The 23,011-nt window shown below is 38.3% G+C and overlaps 1 protein-coding gene across 4 annotated transcripts in view; it reads right to left on the bottom strand.

Annotated features, from left to right (window-relative positions):
- The window catches only part of PIK3C2A (phosphatidylinositol-4-phosphate 3-kinase catalytic subunit type 2 alpha), a 177,934-nt gene that overhangs the window by 75,886 nt on the left and 79,037 nt on the right, over positions 1-23,011 (bottom strand). For all 4 annotated transcript variants that reach the window (XM_081240458.1, XM_081240459.1, XM_081240457.1 and 1 more), the window contains one exon: positions 6,055-7,194. In XM_081240458.1, the coding sequence (XP_081096584.1) occupies positions 6,055-7,128 (1,074 nt within the window). In that variant the 5' untranslated portion in view covers positions 7,129-7,194. The remainder of the gene's footprint in view (positions 1-6,054; positions 7,195-23,011) is intronic.

Genomic DNA, 23,011 nt, shown 5'->3' with positions numbered 1-23,011 from the left:
ATTAACTAAAAGTGTGATTTAAACTTAAATGGCCAGAAGACAGTTTTAAGTACTATGCCTTTTCCTGGTTTTGGAAACAAAAATTTGAACTAAAGTATTTAGATTATTATGAACAAAAGACACTAGAAGGAAATAGGAAGTAAGACTGCTGAGTGAGAAGAAAAATACCCTTCAGAGTTTCTACCACAAAGCATAAAATTCTTACAGGAAATGAATACTTAAGTATGTAAAGTAATTATAAAGAATAGGTGCTGCAATCTTATTTCCCAACAAAAAATATGAACCTCAGGGAAAAGTTTTTAAATAGAGATGAATGGTGTGTGAAAAATTAAAAGTTCCATGCCAATGTTTGTGCCACAGACTTCTTAAATCAGCCTATTATTAGTGTTCTGTTTACCTCCCCCTTTTGGTCTAAATCAAACCAAACTTTATCTTCTTGTACACAAACAAAATGATGAAATTTTAGTGTTAATAAAAGGGCTTAGAACTTTTCTTTGAAAATAAAAATCCTTTTATAGCATTTGTAACAAGTGCACACTAAACCTCTGATTAAAGACCTCCAATAACTATGCATTGACCACCTGAGAGGAACCATTACCAAATGGCTATTTATAAGTTCCTTTATTGATATTTAACTGTATACCTGCCTCTTTGAGTTTTATTCCCCATTAGTCCTTGTTCTACTTTTTGGGACAATGAATTTTAAACCTAAGTTACTAAACTGAATTTCTCAATTCATAAAGAAAAATATAAACAAATAGGATTTGTGTAATTTTAAGCTTTCTATGAAAGGTTATTTTAACTTGTACACCTGTTACCACTTGTCTATTAAAATCTAGCACAACGTACTACTTAATTTGCACAAAGCAACGCACTTAATGTGTTGGAAAACTTAGAACATAACTATTTCACCTTTTTTTTTTTTTACAAGAATACCATGATTTTCAGGTATTCTACTTCCTGAACTGCTTTGAGAACCTATGTCCCAAACAAAACTTTAATAGAAAAAAAGTCAACTTCCTCTTTTACAGGGCAACTTTCCAAACTTTAAATATTATTTCTGGAAGGATCTCAGAAATTATCTAGTCCAACGAACTTTATATCATAGATGAAGAAACTCAGATTCAGAGTGTGAATTAGCTCCAATTAATATTCTCTTCTTCAGGCAAAATATCTCCAATCTTTTCAACAGTTCCTTAAATAGCATAGCTTCTAGATCCTGAACACTGTAGTCTTCTCAAGACACACTCTAGCCTACCACTGGTCCCTTTTAGAATATGGTGCTCAAACATAATTATTACATGGGGTTTTAAAAGAGCAGAGGGGACTTCCCTGGTGGCGCAGTGGTTAAGAATCCGCCTGCCAATGCAGGGGACAAGGGTTCGAGCCCTGGTCTGGGAAGATCCCACATGCCACGGAGCAACTAAGCCCATGTGCCACAACTACTGAAGCCCACATGCCACAACTACTGAGCCTGCGTGCCTAGAGCCCATGCTCTGCAACAAAAGAAACCACCGCAATGAGAAGCCCGTGCACCACAACGAAGAGTAGCCCCCGCTCGCCGCAACTAGAGAAAGCCCGCGCACAGCAACGAAGACCCAACGCAGCCAAAAATAAATAAATTTATTAAAAAATAAAAAATAAATAAAAGAGCAGAGTATAACAGAATGATCAATAACTACATACCTCCTCAGCCATGCCACAGTTAGACTCCTTTAAGGAGCCTAAGCCACCTCAATTCAGACACTGTGCCATTTAGTAAAGCTACTGATGTACACTGTAGTAATCTAGCTCCCATCTCTGATTGATCAGCTGATCAAGTCATGTTATTTTTGCTTACCTGGCTTTGACTCATGTCTCTCGCAACCAATTTGATTACTCCTTGATCCTTCCCCCTGTACTTTAAACAAAATCTAAGAACATGTTTCTTCTAAAACTTGCCTAGAAGCCTGATTCCTAGAGTCTGAGCAAGCAGTAATTCTCTGCAACTCCTATGTGATCTGATTTCCCAGATCTTGTTAGGGGAATTTTTTTCTATCTTTAGGAAACTACCTATCCTCATCAGTCCTGCAAGATGATTTCACCCCAAAGATGAAAGCACCCCAAATAGGGAAAATATCAAGATGATACTGTGACAAATATTAAAAATGAGTAGGAAAAGATGTATGCAGAGAGACAATGAAAGGGATATAAATGAGTATCACAGCCCTGCCCCCACCAAAGGAAAGGGTGGAGAAAACATCAGTTGAACCAGAAGTGACCAGTCTAAACTACAGAGGGCAACAGGGAAAGGAAGCAAGTGTTTTGCAGCAAAAGCACTGGCAATCTATTCTACAGGTTTTAAGTTACAAAGAAATTGAAGAAGAAAATATTAATTAGAGATAAGTCACCCTCTGGATCTAAGTTTCTTCATTCATGAAATAAAGTTGGTTAGACTAGATAACTGTGGTTATCATCTTAAATATCTCTAAAATATGAGTTCATTTAACTAATTACAATACAATTATTACATGAAAAAATTAATAATTCCTTAACTTCTTCACATTTCAGTTTCTTCAACTGTGAAATAGGTATGGGTCACTCTGATCTCATAGGATTCTTAGGAACTCTCTACTACTGTCTCAGTGATTATAAAAAAAAAAAAAAGAGTTGAGTTTGAACATTTACAGCACAGATAAAAAGCATGTAGCTCTTAGGTTCTGAGTCCAGTCTTGGACCATTGATAGCAAGTAATTCTGATCGACCCAGAAACCTCAACTTGTTTAAGATGATAACCAGAGTTCATCTGGAATGGTAATTTCAGCTCATCAGGAATAATCTATTTCCCTTAGTGAATAAATGAATTTCCACTGCTGGGAAAGTCAGAATTAGAGATACAGAGATAATGAAATAAACCAAAGTCATTTATAAATATTTTATTAAATTCAAGATAATCTATGTATTGTGGCTACAATGCATATATTGTAGAGGTGCAAATGCATACCCATGAAGGTGTGATGCAAGGAGCAGGAGGATTATTTGAAAGTGACCTGGATGCTCACTCTGGGTTGCCTGGACAATCAGGGGCTCTGCCTTCTACCAATGGGAGGGCTGAGCCTAAACTCAGCTCCCTTTAGGACCAGGGGCTTCTTTTTCCCTGATAGCAGAGACTGCAATTTTCCCTAGCTCCTAAGATCTCCAGTTACTGGCAGCTGCCCTTCCCAAACTATTTCTGATGCCCCTAATCCAGACTACCTGGTGTCAAAACACCATGCCCTCATGCTAAATCCATAAAAAGGAGATCCACAGTTAGAGAGGGATCTCTCTGTTGGAACAATGACCCAAATGTGAATCCAGCAGTAACCCGGCCTGAACAGGATGGGAGGATCAGAGGGACCAGTGTCTTTCTTTTAAAAAATAAAAATAAATAAGGTAAAGTTCATAGAACATAAAAACTGCCATATTAACCATTTAAAAATGTACAATTTGTTGGCTCACAGTATGTTGATAATGGTATGTGACCGTCACCACTATGGTAAGAACACTGAAATGTTCTAATTCCAGAACACTTTCATCCCCCGCCCCCAAAAAGATCCCTGTACCCATTAAGCAATCATTCCCCATTCCCTCTTTCCTCCAACCTCCTAGCAAACACTAATCTGTTTTCTTTCTCTATGGATTTGCCTTTTCTAGACATATCATATAAATTGAATCATACATGTTTTTTCGTGTCTGGCTTCTTCCACTTACAAGGTTTTCAAGGTTCATCCATGTTGCAGCATATATCAGGGCTTCATTCCTTTGTATGGACGAATAATATTCCATTGTACAGACATACCACTTTTGCTTTTACCCATTCATCAGCCGATGGACATTTTGGGTTGTTTCACTTTTTGGCTATTATGAATAAAGCTGCTATGAACAACCCAATTTTCAAAATGGGCAAATGACAAATAGACATTTCTTCGAAAAAGATACAGAAGTGGCCAATAATCATATGAAAAGATACTCAACACCACTAGTCAACAGAGAAATCCAAATCAAAATCACAATGAGATATCACTTCACATCCATCAGGATGGCTATAATCCAAAAAAATGTCAAATAACAAGTGTTGGCAAGCATGTGAAGAAACTGGAACTCTCTCATACACTGCTGGGGGGAATGTAAAATGATGCAGCCACTATGGAAAAGAGTTTGCTGGTTCCTCAAAAAGCTAAGCATAGAATAACCAGCAGCTCCACTACTAGGTATAAGCCCCCCGCCCACACTTCCTGATTTGGCTTAAAGTTTTCCCTTCTCCTTTCAAATACTTTAGGAAATGACTGTTATTTGTAAATACAAAGACAAAAGCCATGACAAGATGACACAGAATATTAAGAGTAAATAATCTGACATTAGAATAAATATTTATGATTCCAATTTAAACTGTGAAATTAACCTGTGACTTTTAAATTGAAAGGTGTTAAGAAATTCTGTTACTAAATTTGTAAACAGTACTGAAAAGCTTAAGAGACCTTAATAACAGGTATTTCTTAGTGGGGAGCTGTAGTCAAAATACATTTGGAAAACACTGCACTGGTTAAGATTTTTCTGGGTTCTGATCGTGTTATCCAAAGAAATCCTCATCCTTTTTTCTTAACCTTCTCAATATCTGCTTTTTTCTCCCAAGACATCTAAAATGGCTTTTAAGAATCAACAATTCAACATAAATCCATCTAAATCATGCAAAATTTGCTTATCCTCCCCTAAAGGCTAGTTGAATCTCAGTGCCTAAACAGTAGCCAAATGCTGATCTAATTAGCTGAATGATATGATTCACATTAAGGTAAGAATGAGGCTTAAACATTCCTAGAATCCACAGATACCATAAGAGCAAAATACAAACCTTCAGTGGTATACTATACATGGAAAGGAAAAGTCTAAACCCTGCTGCCTCTCTTCTAAGAGAAGACATCCTGTCCCAGCCACCCTTAACTAATTTTTCCAGACAGTAAGACTATATGAACTCAGCAACTATGCTATATAGACTACAGTTCTTTTCTTCACTTATATCAATACAGGTGTTTAAAGAGAGTCCTTTAAATGGCTTTTCTCCCATCTCTCTGGGGCCTTTCTTCCTTCCTTCCTCCCTCCCTCCCTCACTTCCTTCCTTCCCTCCTGCCTCCCTCCCTCCCTTTCTTCTACTCATTCATTCATTCATGGTTAAAAACAACAAAACAATATACATGAGAATTTCTATAATGGGGTTAAAAACCAAAATTCCTTATTTATCCTGAAAAATAAAGGCAATACGGAAAAGAAAGTAGGACCACATGTAATGAATGGACAAGGAGAGACAGATAAAAATTATTTTTAATGCCTATCAGTGAAAGCCAGATCCTTGATTACAGGTTTTCAAAATTCACAATCCTAGAAAAGATAATATTAATAGTAAGCAATTTTTCAATCTGCCTGGGACTTCCCTGGTGGTGCAGTGGTTAAGAATCTGCCTGCCAATGCAGGGGACACGGGTTCGATCCCAGGTCTGGGAAGACCCCACATGCTGCAGAGCAACTACGCCCACAAGCCATAACTACTGAACCCTCGCACCGCAACTACTGAAGCCCGCACGCCCTACAGCCTGCGCGCCACAACTACTGAGCCCATGCGCCAAAATTACTGAAGCCCGTGCACTCTAGGGCCCACGTGCCGCAACTACTGAGCCCATACATTGCAACTACTGAAGCCTGCGTGCCTAGAGCCCATGCTCTGCAACAAGAGAAGCCACCGCAATGAGAAGCCTGTGCACTGTGACAAAGAGTAGTCCCTGCTCACCGCAACTAGAGAAAGCCCACATGCAGCAACGAAGACCCACCACAGCCAAAAAATGGTTGTTTTTAATTTTTAATTAAAAATTTTTTTTTCAATTTGCCTAAACACATTTAATCCTTTACCACACAATCTAACATTCACAGTATACTTAAGAAAACAAGGTTCAACATAAAAAATATTTCTTTTACCAAATAAATTATGTACACAAATATGAATTTTCTGTTACACTAAGTTTGAGAAGTTAGTAAGAAAAGACTGTACCTGAGATATTTGGCCCTGGACTTTTGTAGGCTGAGTTGTTCGAATATTTAAAGACTGGCTTCTTGTTACTGTTGCCCCAGAAAGAGATTTTCCATTCACCTTTCTTTCAAGGTGACAACTTGCTGGTGATCTCTCTTCAAGAAGAACAGCATCCCAAGGATCGTCTGCTAGCAAACCTGGTATATTTTTCTCTTCTTCATGGTCCAATACCTCTACATTGTCCACCTTAGGCTTACTTAGAGGATCCAAGTCTAACCAGTCAAACTTACTGATATCTTCAGACTTTGGAGATACCTGTAGATTGCTGATAGTAGCTTTTGAATTTGTTATCTCCAAATCAGTCCTTGCTTTTCCATTTTTTAAAAATTCTGATGTACTAGCTATTTTGTCAAACAGCTTTGCCATGTCAGGACTGACTACTGGACGATAGATAGGTAAGCTTCCTTGTGGATGAAAGGGTGTGGTGGGTGTCAAAGGATATGAAAAATATGGAGACTGTCCTGGAAGTCTTAAATATATAGGTTCTGTGGATGGAAAACTAGGCATTCTTGGATTGAAGCCATTTTGGAATACAGTCTGTTTACTACTGTAAGTTGACTGGTAAACAGAAGGTAAAGAGTAACTGGAAGGCCCAGATAATCCAGGTGGCCACTGTCCTCTCTGAATAGCAGGTCTAAGATAGAGCTGTGCTGAAAATGAAGGGCTCAGAACAGGAGTAACTGGCAATACAGGTGTTTTTCTAGTCTCGAAACTGTCATCCAGCAATAGTTTCTCAAGTTCAGCTTGGGTAAGCTTTTCTACATCAATATCTACTGCTCTTTTTTGGGTATCTGATTCAGGAAACACCATGAGATCATAATCCTGTTTGCTATAAACTTGTGCTTTTTGTCTGGTGCTGCTTGACCACTCATAGCCTCTCTGGTTATCGGTCACCCGTCTATCCTTTTGCAGTTTTGCTAAAGCCTCTGCTTCCATCTGTAATGCTTCTTCTTTGCCCACATCTTTTGTTCTTGTTGGTTCCAGATGTGAAGATGAACATTGCTTAAACCCATTGTTGTTGGATATCTGAGCCATGTCCACTTAAAAGACCAAACCTCCTCCAATCTATTTTCTTTCTTGTAGCTTCCAAAATAGCAAGACCTGCATGTAAAAATAAATATAACACTCGATTAGATTTTTAAAACACGAATTTGTTTTGTTTGTAACCTACCACATATGATTTAGGATTTAACGCTACCTACAAACATACCACAAAATGAAATGAAATAGGGAAAATCTTGGTGAAGGAACACTTTTTTTTTTTTTTTTTTTTTGTGGTACGCGGGCCTCTCACTGTTGTGGCCTCTCCCGCCGCGGAGCACACGCTCCGGATGCGCAGGCTCAGCGGCCATGGCCCGCGGGCCCAGCCGCTCCGCGGCATATGGGATCCTCCTGGACCGGGGCACGAACCCGTATCCCCTGCATCGGCAGGTGGACTCTCAACCACTGCGCCACCAGGGAGGCCCGAAGGAACACTTTTAAAACACCTTATACACTGTTGGGTTAAGAGAGATGTTTAGACATACATGACTTTATCCCATTCCCTGACCTAACAGGAAAGCTAACACAGTAAATGAACTCAAGAAGCTGTCACTTCAGTTGTCACACCGGCTGCCATTAACCAGTTGCACTTCTGGCAGAATTCTTGGCACAAAATGGCTTAAGTGCTAGTCACAAATTTTCAAGAGTTCAGACACGGTTTACTGTCATGCAAATAGCAAGTCAAAATGGTTTCAATCTCTTACTATTTGTAAAATTGCTCAAAAGCCAATTAGCAATAAAGGTATTCAACACCTAGTAAATAAAATCAAGTAACTATTATTTTATCAAATCATCATATGAAAAATTAAGGGCTTATAATATTCTAGAAATTTTTAAAATGTATACTGTAACATAGATTAGAATAATATGATAAGTGTTAAGGCTATAAGAAACTGTAATACTCCACTCAAAGGTTAAATTATGGCTGAATTTGTCACATAGTTCTGATCACACTTCTATTCTGATTATCTGCAGTTAAATCAATAGTTATGATACTAAAATTTCTCCTTTTCCAATTGCTAAAGTATCTATTCATAAACTAGAAGATAGTTTATTAAACTTTCTCATGATCAGTTAATAAACACTTATACTCCTCTATTTAAAATAAACACTTAATTCAGATCAAGATTACCCTATGAAGCAAAATGACCAATTAAAGGGTTAGTTATCTACTGTGCAACAGAGGGCATATTTCCTGCTTCTAATCAATATGATACAGGGATTAAATGTGGGTTCTGGAGTCACATCACCTTTATTTATGATGCTGTAAGACCCTGGGCAAGTGATAACTTTTCCACATGCCTAGTTTCCTAACTTTTAAAATATGAAAAAGTATCTATTTCATAAATTACAAAGGATTAAAAATGAAACAATGCAACTAAAAGTGTCTATCATTGGCCTTAAGCATAAGCATTAAATAAATGGCATCTACTGTTAATCTCTGATTTGAGATATACCTAGTTTGAATATAAAGCAAGAGAGCTCCTGTTTACATCCTTTTTCTAGTACAGTGCTTATCTACAGTATGTGCTCAATAAATGCTTAATGAAAGTATGTAGGGAAATGTCCAAAGTGAATTCAAATTAACGTAACACAAATGAAAATTCTAAGTGTTGAGGTATACTAAATGAAAAAATTATTAGTGATGAGGACATGAAGAAAAGTAGTCAAGAAAGACATCATCTGCAATTCTTTTATACAACTACAGTTGAATTTCTGAGGCATTTCACTGAAAAGCTATTCCAAATTTTTCCCTTCCCTGGCAGGCTGCAAAACTAGGCATGATGTACACTTAAAGTTTGTACACGTCACTGTATGTAAATGTTTTATGAAAAGAAAAAACTGAATACTGACTTGCTAAATATGCATGAAGTACTTAGAGAAAAGTACTAACGTCTACAATTTATTTTGAAATGCATCAAAAATAAGATAAATTGATAGAGGGATGATACATGGATAAATAATGATAAAGCAGGTATAGGAAAATGTTAATAGTAGAATCTAGGTGGTAGATATGTGGGCATTCGCTTTGAAATTCTTTCAGCTTGGCCTCATGACTGAAAGTTTTCACAATAAAATGTTGGGTGGGGGGGAATGGGTACAAATTCTTCCCATTCCTGTATATACGGCAGCTCTGCAATGCAACTTTGTTGTTCCTCCCATAAAGAGGTGGGGTCTATTTCTCTACTTGATCTCAGCCGGCCTTGTGACCTGCTTTGACCAACAGAATGTGAAAGAATTGACATTGTGAGAGTTCTAAGCCTATCATAAGAGGCCCAACTGCTTCAGCTCTTCCTTCCCTGAGTGCAGCCACTGCCATGTAAATGCTCACATAGGATGAGAGAGCACAAAGAGAAAGAGATCCAGCCAAGAGCCAGCATCAACCACCAAGCATGTGAGTGCAGACACCATCTTAGACCATCTGTCCACAGTTGAGATGACCACAGCCACCTGAGTGACCCAAGGCAAGACCAGCAGAAGAAACCACCCAGCTTGAGTTCAAGACAAACTGCTAACCCACAAAATCATTTTGGAATGGTCTGTTACATAGGAATAGATAACTGATAAACCTTTTCTTCTTACTTTTAGAAAATAAAACTGAAGCCACTTACATATTTAATAGAAATTTTCTGTTTTAACCTCCACAGTTACCACTACTACCTTCCTTCACACATCCTCAGAGAATGAACAGCCTCTTTTCCTTTCTAAGAATGCCCCCTCCACTTATATCCTTAATCCTACTGAATTCCCCTTCTTTATCAATGACTGCCTCCTTTGTATTATCAATTTCTCCTTTATTTGCTTCTGCTCCTCTACCATAAAAATGCTCAAGTTTTCTCCATACTGAGGGTAAAAAATCTGAACACTCCCCTTTAGACTCCAGTAGCTTTCATTTTAATTTTCTCCTTTCACTGCCAAACTTCTTGAATGAGTGACCTAGAAAGTCCTTTCTTTACTTACTCTGCCTTAGAAAAATTCTACTTGTCCTTCAGGGCCCAATTCAAAATACAGTCTCCTGTCTGAGGCTTTACTTAAGCAGCTCCTACCAGAATTTATCTTTTTAGCTCAACTAAAAATTTTTATCTTTACTTTGTATGCTGTTTTTGCATGCTCAGCATCCTTTCTTCTGGTAGTTGAATCTATAACTTTTGGACACCACTTGTCTTTCTTTTGTTTCATCTACTTTGAATTGAGCTGGACCATCCTTACTCTCGCTTGGCCCTACACCAACTCCAGAAAATCCAAGTCTGGCCAGAGTTAACTACAGAATTTCTGGAACTATTTGGAAAAGAAGCTTATCATTGAGGTTGCTAAACTGATAGGATGTAAGCCTGGAGCTGTTTTGGCCATCTTTGCCACCGCTTGAGGAGATATTACCTGAGAATGAACCCAAGCCAGAAGAAAGCAGAGATAAGATAAATTAGATAAATTCTAGATGTTACATTAAACATCTGGATCTAACCCATGTCCAAGGCCAGTCTTTTCATTTATGTAAGCCAATAAATCCCTCTCCTTGCGTAAGCCGGTTTAAAATTACTTTTTTCCGTGATAACCAAAAGTATTTTGATTAACACAGAATCTGTAACCTGTATGTCTACCCAAACAGACTAGAATAAGCTTCTTAAGCAGGGAAGCCTAGTTTCTTCATTTTTCTCTTCCCCACTACATCTAAAAGCACCTTGCTTAATAAATATGGAACTTAATTTAATTAACATGTGTTTTAACAGGAGGGAATGAAGGCTATTGGAGTCTTGGAGAAGGGATTTCAGATGGCACAAGAGTATGGATATATGACGAGAGAAATGAGTCATTTCATTTGTGGTGTTTTTATACATATTGGTGATGTTTTTATACATCACCAATACATTTGCTTGCTCTATCCCTAGTTCCAACTCAAAGTAGTATATGCTAAAGTAAATACAACTCTAAGTAGCCAGTAACAGCTGTCTGTTAGCAGCTAAATACCATATTTTAAAGTTTGGAGCCTTAAAAAAATACCGTATTTTAGTTTCCCAAAAGATTATCATGCATGTATACTCAGATAATAATAAAGGACTTAAACGGTTGTCCAAAAGTAACCCTGTGCCTCAGCTATTTTTCTAAGGCTGCTGCACTGACATGCTCCACTAATTTTTGAAAATAAAACTTCACTTGATGACAAACATTTAGCAGGAAATAACATCCAACATGCTCATTCAAAATGAAATGTTCCATGCTAATGTTCCCCCAATTCAAGCAGGGAAAGACAATATAACTTGTTTTTGAATGATGATTGTATACCATCTGCCAAAAATTTCCCGACATAAAGGAACTCAGTGCAGATCACAAGGCTGTAGCTGCTTTAAAATTCTTCAAAAGAGGTCAATTAAACTATTCAGTTAAACTTTTGGATACCATTTGCAGACCCAAGTGAATTAATTTAAAAGCTCTTGGCTTCTTCTAACATTCATTTACAATTTAAATTTAAATCTCAGACAAAAATAAAACAAGTCAGTCCTGCTACCCATCTAAATGCTTTCTGATCTTAAAATTCAAGAACCTAAGAAAATGGAAAAACAATTATCTGAGTTCAACAATATAAATATTCTCCTTTAAAATGAAAATGAATCTCAAAGAAAAATAAATTATGGTGGTGCCTCCATGGATTGAATATTATGCCACTACTAAAAATAAAATTATGAAGACTGCAGTTAAATGTTTGTTAAAGCTCTAGAAAATATCTACATCTCTCTATCTATACATAGACCTGTGTTTGGAGATATATAGATACTATATGCCAAAAATTGCTTTAAGCAATATTTTAACTAATTTAATCCTCACGAATTCTATTAAGTAGCTACTATTATTATCCCTAGTATACAAACATATAATCTGCCCAAGCTCATAGCAGCTAGCAAGTGGTGAAATTAGGACCCAAATCCAGGCAGTGCTAATTCACTACAATATATTTTTATGTTAACAGTAATGTGGAATCAATAAGTGAATAGACATATCTTATCCTTTATAAATACCAACTTTCTTCCTCAATCCTAGGGTTATTTCTGTCTGCATTAATAAATTTTCTTTTAATTCTATCATGAAGTAGTTAATACTGCTATTTAGCTATAATATGTATCAATTTATCAGTTAATTATCACCAGATGACTAGCAAATTTATAATTTCATTGCAGGCATGAATTCTTATTTTATTTACCCTCTACTCTCAAACTTATACTACAGTTGTTGAATGAATGCATAATGCATCAATGAATAGAGAACTTAAGACACCATTTCTTTTATCAGAGAAACTAAACTCTGAAACAGACTGAAAGAACTCATTTATTAATAATTCAACTAAAACTGAAAAATTGTTTCAGTTTAGAATAAACAAGTTGTTGTTTAGAATAAACACGTGGTGGGACTTCCCTGGTGGTCCAGTGGTTAAGAATCCACCTTCCAGTCCAGGGGACGAGGGTTCGATACCTGGTCCAGGAACTAAGATCCCACATGACACGGAGCAACTAAGCCTGCGTGCTCTAAAGCCCGCTCGCCACAGCTAGAGAGCCCACATGCCGCAACTACTGAGCCCATGCACCACAACTAGAGAGCCCGTGCGCTGCAACTACTGAGCCCACATGCCGCAATGAAAGATCCTGAATGCCGCAACGAAGATCCCATGTGCTGCAACTAAGACCCGACACAGCCAAATAAATAAATAAATAGCAAAAAAAAAAAAAACAAAAAAACAAGTAGTGGGAGAAAATTATCTTGAAAACTAGCAGGGAGAGAGGTGGCAACAGAAAAGTAAAAATAGGAGAGAGGGGTTCCATCTGTGCTTAAAAACAAACAGACAGACAAACTGCGTTAGAAAAGCATATTCTATCTCTAATTGATTCATGGAGGGGGAAAAGAACTCATATGACCAAAAAAATAATAATAATCAAGTACTTTGTTATTAGGCAATATACAAATCTGTCAAAAAGACAAAAAAGAAGAATGTCCAGGTTTTGGATGAGATTAGGTTAGAGTAGCATTGTTCAACAGAAATAGAATGCAAGTCACATATGCAATTTAAAATTTTTTATAGCTACATTAATAGAAACAGATGAAATTAATTTTAATAATAAACTTTGTTTAATCCAATATATCCAAAATATTATAAAGAGGTAATCAATGTAAAAAAATGAATGGGATACTGTACTTTCATTTTTTTATACTAAGTCTTCAAAATCTGGTATATATTTTGCACTAACCACATTTCAACTTAGACTAGCCACACACCAAGCCACAAAGGTGGCTAGTGGACAACACAAGGTTAGACTTTATGAGGAAAGAAACAAAAAGCACGGTGAACAAGCATCATTACTTTCTGGATGCTAAGGAAAAATTTATTTTACCAAAAGTTACCCCTTCCCTCAAGTCAATAACATATCTCAATTGTCCATTAGTTATCTTTCAGGAGAAGAAAATTTTTATTTTTTTATGCCCCATAGATAACATACGACCTTTTAACTAAGGCCTTATCGTCCCTTGTAACTTTTGTATTTTTAAAGTACATAATTTCCAATTAATCTTTTTTAAATATTTATTTATTTGGCTGTGCCAGGTCTTAGCTGCACCATGCAGGATCTTTGTTGCAGTAGGCAGGATCTTCAGTTGTGGCATGCGGGATCTTTTAGTTGTTGCACACGGGACCTTTAGTTGTGGCATGCAAACTCTTAGTTGTGGCATGCGGGATCTAGTTCCCTGACCAGGGATTGAACTTGGGGCCCCTTGCATTGGGAGTGCAGAGTCTTAGCCACTGTACCACCAGGGAAATCCCTCCAATTAATCTTTTTACAATTAGAAAATTGTGAACATTTCATAGAGAAATGTGTTCACAATTGACCACACAGGATAAATTACAAAGAGATTAAATATTAACTGTTAAAAAAAGAATCATAAAACCAAAGAAACAGAGAATTCCTACGTAACACCAGCATAAAAAAGGCTGCTGTAATGTGATTCAAAAACCTAGAAGCCATAAGAGAATTCAAGTACATAAACATTTTAAAAAATAACTTTTGTTTGGCAAACAAGCACCAATGAATTTATTCATTTCCTCAGTAAATATTCATTGGGTGTATATTATGAATCAGGCACTGTTCTAGGTGCTGAAAAGTAAAATGAAAATAACTTGACCATTAAAAATGTCAATGAAAAAACAAACTGGGGAAAGATATTTGCTACTCATATCACAGAGAAAGAACTAATTTTAGTAATATATAACATAAAGCCCATAAAGGAAAACAACCCTATGGAAAGATGGACGAAGAGTTTGAATAAGCAGTTCACAAAAAAGTAAAGACACTTACCTTTACTCATGTTGAGGCAATAGCAATTTAAAAGTTATACTAAACCTAATTTTATACTAAACTGATAATAAACACACAGATAAAGGAAAAAAATATTCATCATACCAAAATTTGCTGGATACATGCAACAGTAGATAAAGGAAAATTTAGAGTTTTAAATGATGCTAGAAAACTGGAAAGGTTGAAAACTTAATGAACTCAGCATCCATCTCATGAAAGTAGAAAAGTAACAGCAACATAAAAGTAGAAGAAAGGGAATAAAGACCACAGAAGAAATTAAGTGGCATAAAAAATATACAACAGGGCTTCCCTGGTGGCGCAGTGGTTGAGAGTCCGCCTGCCGATGCAGGGGACACGGGTTCGTGCCCCAGTCTGGGAAGATCCCACGTGCCGCGGAGCGGCTGAGCCCGTGAGCCATGGCCGTTGAGCCTGCACGTCCAGAGCCTGTGCTCCGCAACGGGAGAGGCCACAACAGTGAGAGGCCCACATACCGCCAAAAAAAAAAAAAATATATATATATATATATATATACATATATATATATATATATATATATATATATATATATATATATACAACAGAGGGATTCCCTGGCAGTCCAGTGGTTAGGACTCCAAGCTTCCACTGCAGGAGGCCCCGAGTTCGGGGAACTAAGATTCTGTAAGCCACGTGGTGCAGCAAAAGAAAACAAACAAACAAACAAACAAACAACAACCCCAAAGCAAAGCAAAAGAAAACAAACCAAAACACCAAAGATATCAAACAGAGATCAACAAAACTGAAAGTTGGTTCTTTTGAAGACACTAAGAAGATATCTTGTGATGCTGATCAAGAAGAAAATAAGACAGGAATAAACAGTATCAAGGGACTTCCCTGGTGGCACAGTGGTTAAGAATCTGCCTGCCAATGCACGGGACACAGGTTCGAGCCCTGGTCCAGGAAGATCCCACATGCCACAGAGCAACTAAGCCCCTGTGCCACAACCTCTGAGCCCGTGTGCCACAACTACTGAAGCTTGTGCGCCTAGAGCACGTGCTCTGCAACAAGAGAAGCCACTGCAATGAGAAGCCTGCACACCACAAAGAAGAGTACTCGCTGCAACTAGAGAAAGCCCACACGCAGCAACAAAGACCCAATGCAGCCGAAAAATAAATAAATAAATAAATAAATATTTTTAAAAAACAATTATCAAGAATAAAAAAGGGGGCCTCCCTGGTGGCGCAGTGGTTGAGAGTCCGCCTGCCGATGCAGGGGATACGGGTTCGTGCCCCGGTCTGGGAGGATCCCATATGCCGCGGAGCGGCTGGGCCCGTGAGCCATGGCCGCTGGCCCTGCGCGTCCGGAGCCTGTGCTCCGCAACGGGAGAGGCCACAACAGTGAGAGGCCCGCATACCGCAAAAAGAAAAAAAAAAAAAAAAAAAAAAAGAATAAAAAAGGGACATCCAACACATGCAGCAGACATTAGAAAGATAACGAGGGTACTATTAAGTTTAAGCAAATAAATTTTAAAATGTAGACAAATTCCTAGAGGATAGTAACTTACTGAAACTGACTCAAATAGAAAATCGAAAGTTGAATAATCTTATAACCATTAAAGAAATTGAATTAGTTGCCAAAAATTTTTTCATCAAAGAAAACTGCAAGGCCAGATGTCTTCACTGGCTTCATACAATAAACAATAACAACCTTTCACAAACCCTTCCAGAGAACAGACAAGAAGGTATGTTCCCCAAACATTTTATAAAATTACTCTAACTTTGGTAACAAAACCAGGCAAGGATGAGACATAATTAAAGAATTAAATTAGGAAAAGCATATATTCACCTCAACAGATATTCTTAGCCAACTATGAACAGAAGGGAAGTTCCTTATTTGATAAGTATCAACAAAAATCACAATTAATTGTAAAACCTGTAAAGCTTTCCCTCTGTCTATGAACAAAAACCAGGATGCCCACCACCATTTTTATTCAACGTTTTATAGACTCCTAGACAGCACAGAAATGCAAGAAAAAGAAATAAGATCTAGGATCACGTAGGAAGAAACAACATTACATACAGATAAAGTAAAAACTCCAAAGGATATGCAGATAATTAACAGAATTACACGCCAGAGTTTAGCAAGATTGCTGGATATGATACAGTAATCAATTGTATTTCCATACACACGCAAGGAATAGTTAGAAAAAGCAGTCTTCAAAAAAGCAATATTTACACTAACACATTCAAACACATGAAATCCACCAACTAATAATACATGTAATAAAAAATTCTGGGGCTTCCCTGGTGGCGCAGTGGTTAGGAGTCCGCCTGCCAATGCAGGAGACACAGGTTCAAGCCCTGGTCCAGGAAGATCCCACATGCCACAGAGCAACTAAGCCCGTGTGCCACAACTACTGAGCCTGTGCTCTAGAGCCTGCGAGCCACAACTACTGAGGCCGCGTGCCACAACTACTGAGCCCGCACTCCTACAGCCCGTGCTCCACAGCAAGAAAAGCCACCGCAATGAGAAGCCCGCACACTGCAACGAAGAGTGGCCCCCGCTCGCCGCAACTAGAGAAAGCCCACGTGCAGCAACGAAGACCCAACGCAGCCAAAAATAAAAATAAACAAAATAAATTTAAAAAAAAAACCACAGTAAGATACCACAACACACATATAACCCTGGGGAAAAAAATTAAATCTTATAATACTAAGTGATAAGAATATGAAACAATGGGAAAATTTAAGTTGGTACAACTGTTTCAGAAAACACAGATCAGGGACTTCCCTGGTTGTCCAGTGATTAAGAATCCGCCTTCCAATTCAGGGGATGCAGGTTTGATCCCTGGTATGGGAACTAAGATTCCCACGTGCCGCGGTGCAATTAAGCATGCTTGTTGCAACTACTGAACCCGTGCGTTCTGGAGCCAGCTTGCCACAACTAGAGAGAATCCCGCATGCCGCGACGAAGAGCCCACATACCACAACTAAGACTTGACACAGCCAAAAATAATAAATAAATAAATATTTTTAAAAAAGAAAGAAAACACGGATCATATATAGAAAAACTGAAGATACCCTTACTTTATGGCCCAGCAATTACATTCCATTTTATATACCCTAGAGAAATTCATGCATATGTGCACAAAATATGTACATAAGAACCTTCAAATAACATTGCACATATTACCCCAAATAGGAAATAACCCTAATCTTCACCTGTCCAAACACGGATGAAGGAGAATACATTGATGGTCTGTTTCTACACACATCACTTCTGACACCAAATGTACGGGTTTTTCCACACTAACAACCAGTTCTCCAACTCTCCCAGACACCAAATGGATGTTCACAATTCAATTCAATTCAGACACTACCCAGAGTTAATGTCAGACTCCACAGGTTTACAGGTGCAGTCCCGCAAGACTGCTCTCACTGCAGATGCCAGTCTCAAGTACTGGATACCCAGGTTACCCACACTTCTGTCCAACTTGGGTTCAAACCAGGGGCTCCCAGGATCCCACCTCAGGTTTGATAATTTGCTAGTAAGGTTTACAGAACACATGAAAACAGCTTACTTACCATTACCAGTTATTATAGAGTAAACAAGTCAGGAACAACCAATGGAAGAAATGTATAGGGCAAAGTTGGGGGTGGGAAACCGCAGTGTGTTCACTAACCTGGAAGCTCCCTGAACCCCATCATTTAAGAGTTTTTACAGAGATTTTATTATATAGGCACGGTTGATTAAAACACTAGTCATTGATTAAAAAGAATGAAATAATGCCATTTGCAGTAACATGGATGGACCTAGAAATGGTCATACTGAGTGAAGTCAGAGAGAGAAAGAGAAATATCACATGATATCCTTATATGTGGAATCTAAAAAGAAATGATACAAATGAACTTATTTGCAAAACAGAAACAGTCTCACTGACCTAGAGAACAAACTTATGGCTACTGGGGGGAAGGGTGGAGGGAAAGTTAGGGAGTTTGGGATCAACTGTATACTCTCCTGTATTTAAAATGGATAACCAACAAGGACCTACTGTATAGCACAGGGAACTCTGCTCAATGTTATGTGGCAGCCTGGATGGGAGAGCAGTTTGGGAGAGAATGGATATATGTATACGTATGGCTGAGTCGCTTTGCTGTGCACTGAAACTATCATAACGTTGTTAATCGGCTATATTCCAAGGACTTCCCTGGTGGTCCAGTGGTTAAGACTCCACGCTCCCAATGCAGGGAGCCCGGGTTCAATCCCCGGTCAGGGAACTAGGATCCCACATGAGGCAACTAAGAGTTCACATACCACAACTATAGATCCTGCATGCCACAACTAAGACAGGGCGCAGCCAAATAAATACTTTTTTAAAATCAGCTATATTCAAATATAAAATAACAAGTTTTTTTAAAAAGAGTTTTTATGGAGATTTTATTACATAGGTATGGCTGATTAAATCACTGGTCATTGATTAGCTCAATCTCTAGCTCCTCTCCCTTCCCCAGAGGTCAGGGGGTAGGGTTTAAAGTTCCAAACCTGCAGTCACACCTTGGTCTTTCTGGCAACCAGCCTTCATCCAGAAACCATCTAGGGATCCCAGACAACAGTCATCTTATTAGCATACAAAAAGACAATGGTCTGGAGATTCCAAAAGTTTTAGGAGTTGCATGACAGGAACCAGGGACAAAGACCAAATGTTTATTTATTATATTGTAGTTCATTCAATGGAATTCTGTACATCAATGCCAATGAACGAATTAGAACCATAAAAAATGGATAAAACTTAGAAACATAATGTTAAGCAAATGGAGAGACAAAAATACATACAACGATTCCATTCACATAAAGTTCAAAAACATGAAAAACTAAACTACATTGTTTAAGAATGCTTACATAACGGTATAACTTCAAAGAAAAGGAAAGTATTATCAAAAGTTAGGATAGTGGTTACTCATGGAGGGAGGAGAGATTTATGACAAGGGAGAAGTACACTGGGGACTTCTGGAATACCAGCAACGTTCTAGTTTCTAACGTTGCGACTGGTTACACAAGTGTTGGTTTTACAATTATTTGTTAAACAATCATATACGATTTATGCACTTTTTTCTGTGTTATTTCACAATAAAAAAGAATCCACTCCCCACATATTTTAAATACATTTTCGTATCTATATTATACATGGTATGTGAAAAATAAAGAACACCTGCATTATGAACAGTATGTGGGGTTTTTTCTTACCCACACGTGGCAAATTATGTGAACACAAGAAGTTCAACTTTTTAGTGATGCCATAAAAAAATACAAGAGCTATACTGTCCTTTGTCATTTGCCAATCTATAGGCTAACTTAAGGCCACTGCTCTAACTCATTAAGGGATATGGGGAAAGCATTAAGACTGTAAAAGAAAACAACAAACTATAAAATACGGTTTTTCAAATTTTCACCATCTGTGAATCACTTAATGGGCACTGCACATAACATGATCAATTTATGTAAAAAAATATACATTGCATTTAAAAACACAAGTAAAACATTTAAAAATGAATAGTAAGATATTCCTATCACTGAGATAGATGACTGCATACTCTCACCATTGTAAGTATACCCAGTTTATTTATTTTGCTTCTTATTTGAATTAAATTAGAAAATCTTAATTCAGTTATAGCTTGTCAGGAAGGCAGCAATGTTTGGTAATGGCTCTATGACAGTGGTCCCCAACCTTTTTGGCACCAGGGACCACTTTCCCGGAAGACAATTTTTCCACGGATGGGGTGGGGCGATGGCGGGGTAGGGAATGGTTCAGGTGGTAATGCGAGTGATGGGGAGCAATGCGGAGCGGCAGATGAAGCTGCCCCCTTACCCACTGCTCACCTCCTGCTGTGCAGCCCAGTTCTTAACAGGCCACGGACCGGTACTAGTCCACGGCCTGGGGGTTGGGGACCCCTGCTCTATGAGATAGTTACGGATATGTACATAAAATCTTAGAGGCATTACCTTCAAATATTTCTGAATTTGAGCATTTCTTCATTGTATTCCTGCTACCATCCTAGACCAACCACCATCTCTTGCCTGGATTAGTGAAATAGCCTCCCAACCTGTCTCCAGCACCCCTCCATCCTGCCCCTTCACACTATTCTCAACACAGCAGCCAGAGTGATACTGAAAAAGATCATCTCACCCCTATGCTCAGAACTTGCAACAGCTCCTATCTCAGAGAAAAGATAAAATCTGTACAATAGTCCACGAGGCACTCTAATATCTGGTCCCCTATTTCTTCTCTCCTATAACTCTCCTCTCTGCTACCTTCACACGAGCCTCCTTGTTCCTCAAATACATCATGTTTCTCACTCAGAGGCTTTGCTCTTCTGTTTTCTCTGACTGGACTGTTCTTCCCCTGGATAGCTGAATGACTCGCTTTCTTGCCTCCTTCAAGTCTTCATTGAGAAGGTAACATAGGAATAAAGTCCTCCCTGATAACCTAGTTATTCACAACTTTCTCTGACTCAATTGCCTATGCACTTTACTTATTTTCTTCTTAGCATGCAGTACCATCCAAAATACTGTGTATTTTACTGATTTATTTTATTGTCTATGTTTCCCCACTAGACTATAAAATTCATGAAGCTGGGATTTATCTGTTGGGTTCACCCTTGTATCCCCAAGCACCTAGAACAGTCCTGGAACAAGGAGGAAGCAGTTCTTCACTGTGAAGTGTCTTCGGTATTCTGTAACATACTCAAGAGTACACAAAAATAGACTCAAAATTAATATTTTAACCTAAGAGATACAACAGATTTTTAATCCACTCTTGTTGCATTCATTTTCATTTAAAGTACTTAGAAATCATCTTAAAATGTGCCAAATAATAAACCATTAATTTCTTTCTCTGAGGGAAGAAAATCATGTGCATATATTTTCAGAACGGTTCTTCAGAGCCACATGTTTTTTATTTTTTATTTATTTACTTTTTTTTTTTTTTTTTTTGCGGTACACGGGCCTCTCACTGTTGTGGCCTCTCCCGTTGCGGAGCACAGGCTCCAGACGCGCAGGCTCAGCAGCCATGGCTCACGGGCCCAGCTGCTCCGAGTCATGTGGGATCTTCCTGGACCGGGGCACGAACCCGTGTCCCCTGCATCGGCAGGCGGACTCTCAACCACTGCGCCACCAGGGAAGCCCCGCATGTTTTTTAGACAGACTGAAACACATTACTATTTTAAGTACTTGTGGGAAATACAGTTCATCTCTACTTGCTAATTTAAAATACTGGCCTTGGGCTCAACAGAGCGAGCGATTTGGCTAGAGATGAACCTTCTTATCTACGCAAAACTAAAGAACTGAATGAAGTCATAAAAGTAGAGACTGAACTGGGATAATGCATAGAGCAAAGAGAGAAAAAAAGAAATCATGAGGGCCACAAATACTTAAACAGGAAACAAAAGGTCAAAGGAAAACAACAGATAAGTATAAAGACTGGTAACAGAAATAAGGAAATAGGATGTCCTAAAATGGAGATGTCACTATTGTCAGAAACTACAGAGATGACACAGGATGAGGACTGAAAAAACTCTAGATTTAAGACCTCACTTGTGATTATTTTAATAACTTTACTGAGATCTAATTAACTTACTATAAATTCATCCACTTAAAGTTTACCATTTAGTTGTTTTTGGTATATTCAGAATTGTGTGACCATCACCACTACCAGATTTCAGAACATTCTCATCACCCACCACAGTAAGTCCACCCATTAGCAGTCACTCCTCATTCCCCACCCCCAGACCCTCATTAGTGATTTAGATAAGTATGGAAAACTGAAAAAGTAAGGAATTAGAAGTAAAAAGGGCATATTCTTTGACAGTAAAAGGAACTAGGTCGACAGGAGGAGGTGTCAGGAATGGCTGTTTAAAATGGGAAAGGATTTCAACATGTGGTAGGTTGAAGAGAAGGATTCAGGGCACAAAGACTGAAAGGCACAAGAGACAGGAGATAAATACTAGCTCATATACTGGGTAGAGTTGAAAAAGAGAATCAGAAGCATAATTGGAAGGGTCTGACTTGGAAAGGAAGAGAAACCTTAGGAGACTAAGGTGATAGAGGTAAGAAACTACTAAGTCAATAACTAAAAATGGAGGACTGGGACGAGCCAATGATGGAAAGCAGATTTACCTTTTTTTTTTTTAATGTAAATTTATTTATTTATTTATTTTTGGCTGTGTTGGGTCTTTGTTGTTGTGCGCGGGCTTTCTCTAGTTGCGGTGAGCGGGGGCTACTCTTCGTTGTGGTGCGTGGGCTCTAGGCATGCAGGCTTCAGTAGTTGTGGCACGTGGGCTCAGTTGTTGTGGCCTGTGGGCTCTAGAGAGCAGGCTCAGTAGTTGTGGCGCACGGGCTTAGTTGCTCCACGACATGTGGGATCTTGCTGGACCAGGGCTCGAACCCGTGTCCCCTGTATTGGCAGGCGGATTCTTTACCATTGCACCACCAGGGAAGCCCAGATTTACTTTTCACTATCTAAACTTTGGTAGTTTTAAATATTTCATCATTTGCAGGCTATTTTAAAA

Source organism: Mesoplodon bidens, assembly GCF_964165515.1.
Source record: "Mesoplodon bidens genome assembly, chromosome: 7".
NCBI classification, from domain to species: domain Eukaryota; kingdom Metazoa; phylum Chordata; class Mammalia; order Artiodactyla; family Ziphiidae; genus Mesoplodon; species Mesoplodon bidens.
Note: the sequence above shows the minus strand (reverse complement) of the source record. Positions and strands in the feature narration are given on the sequence as shown.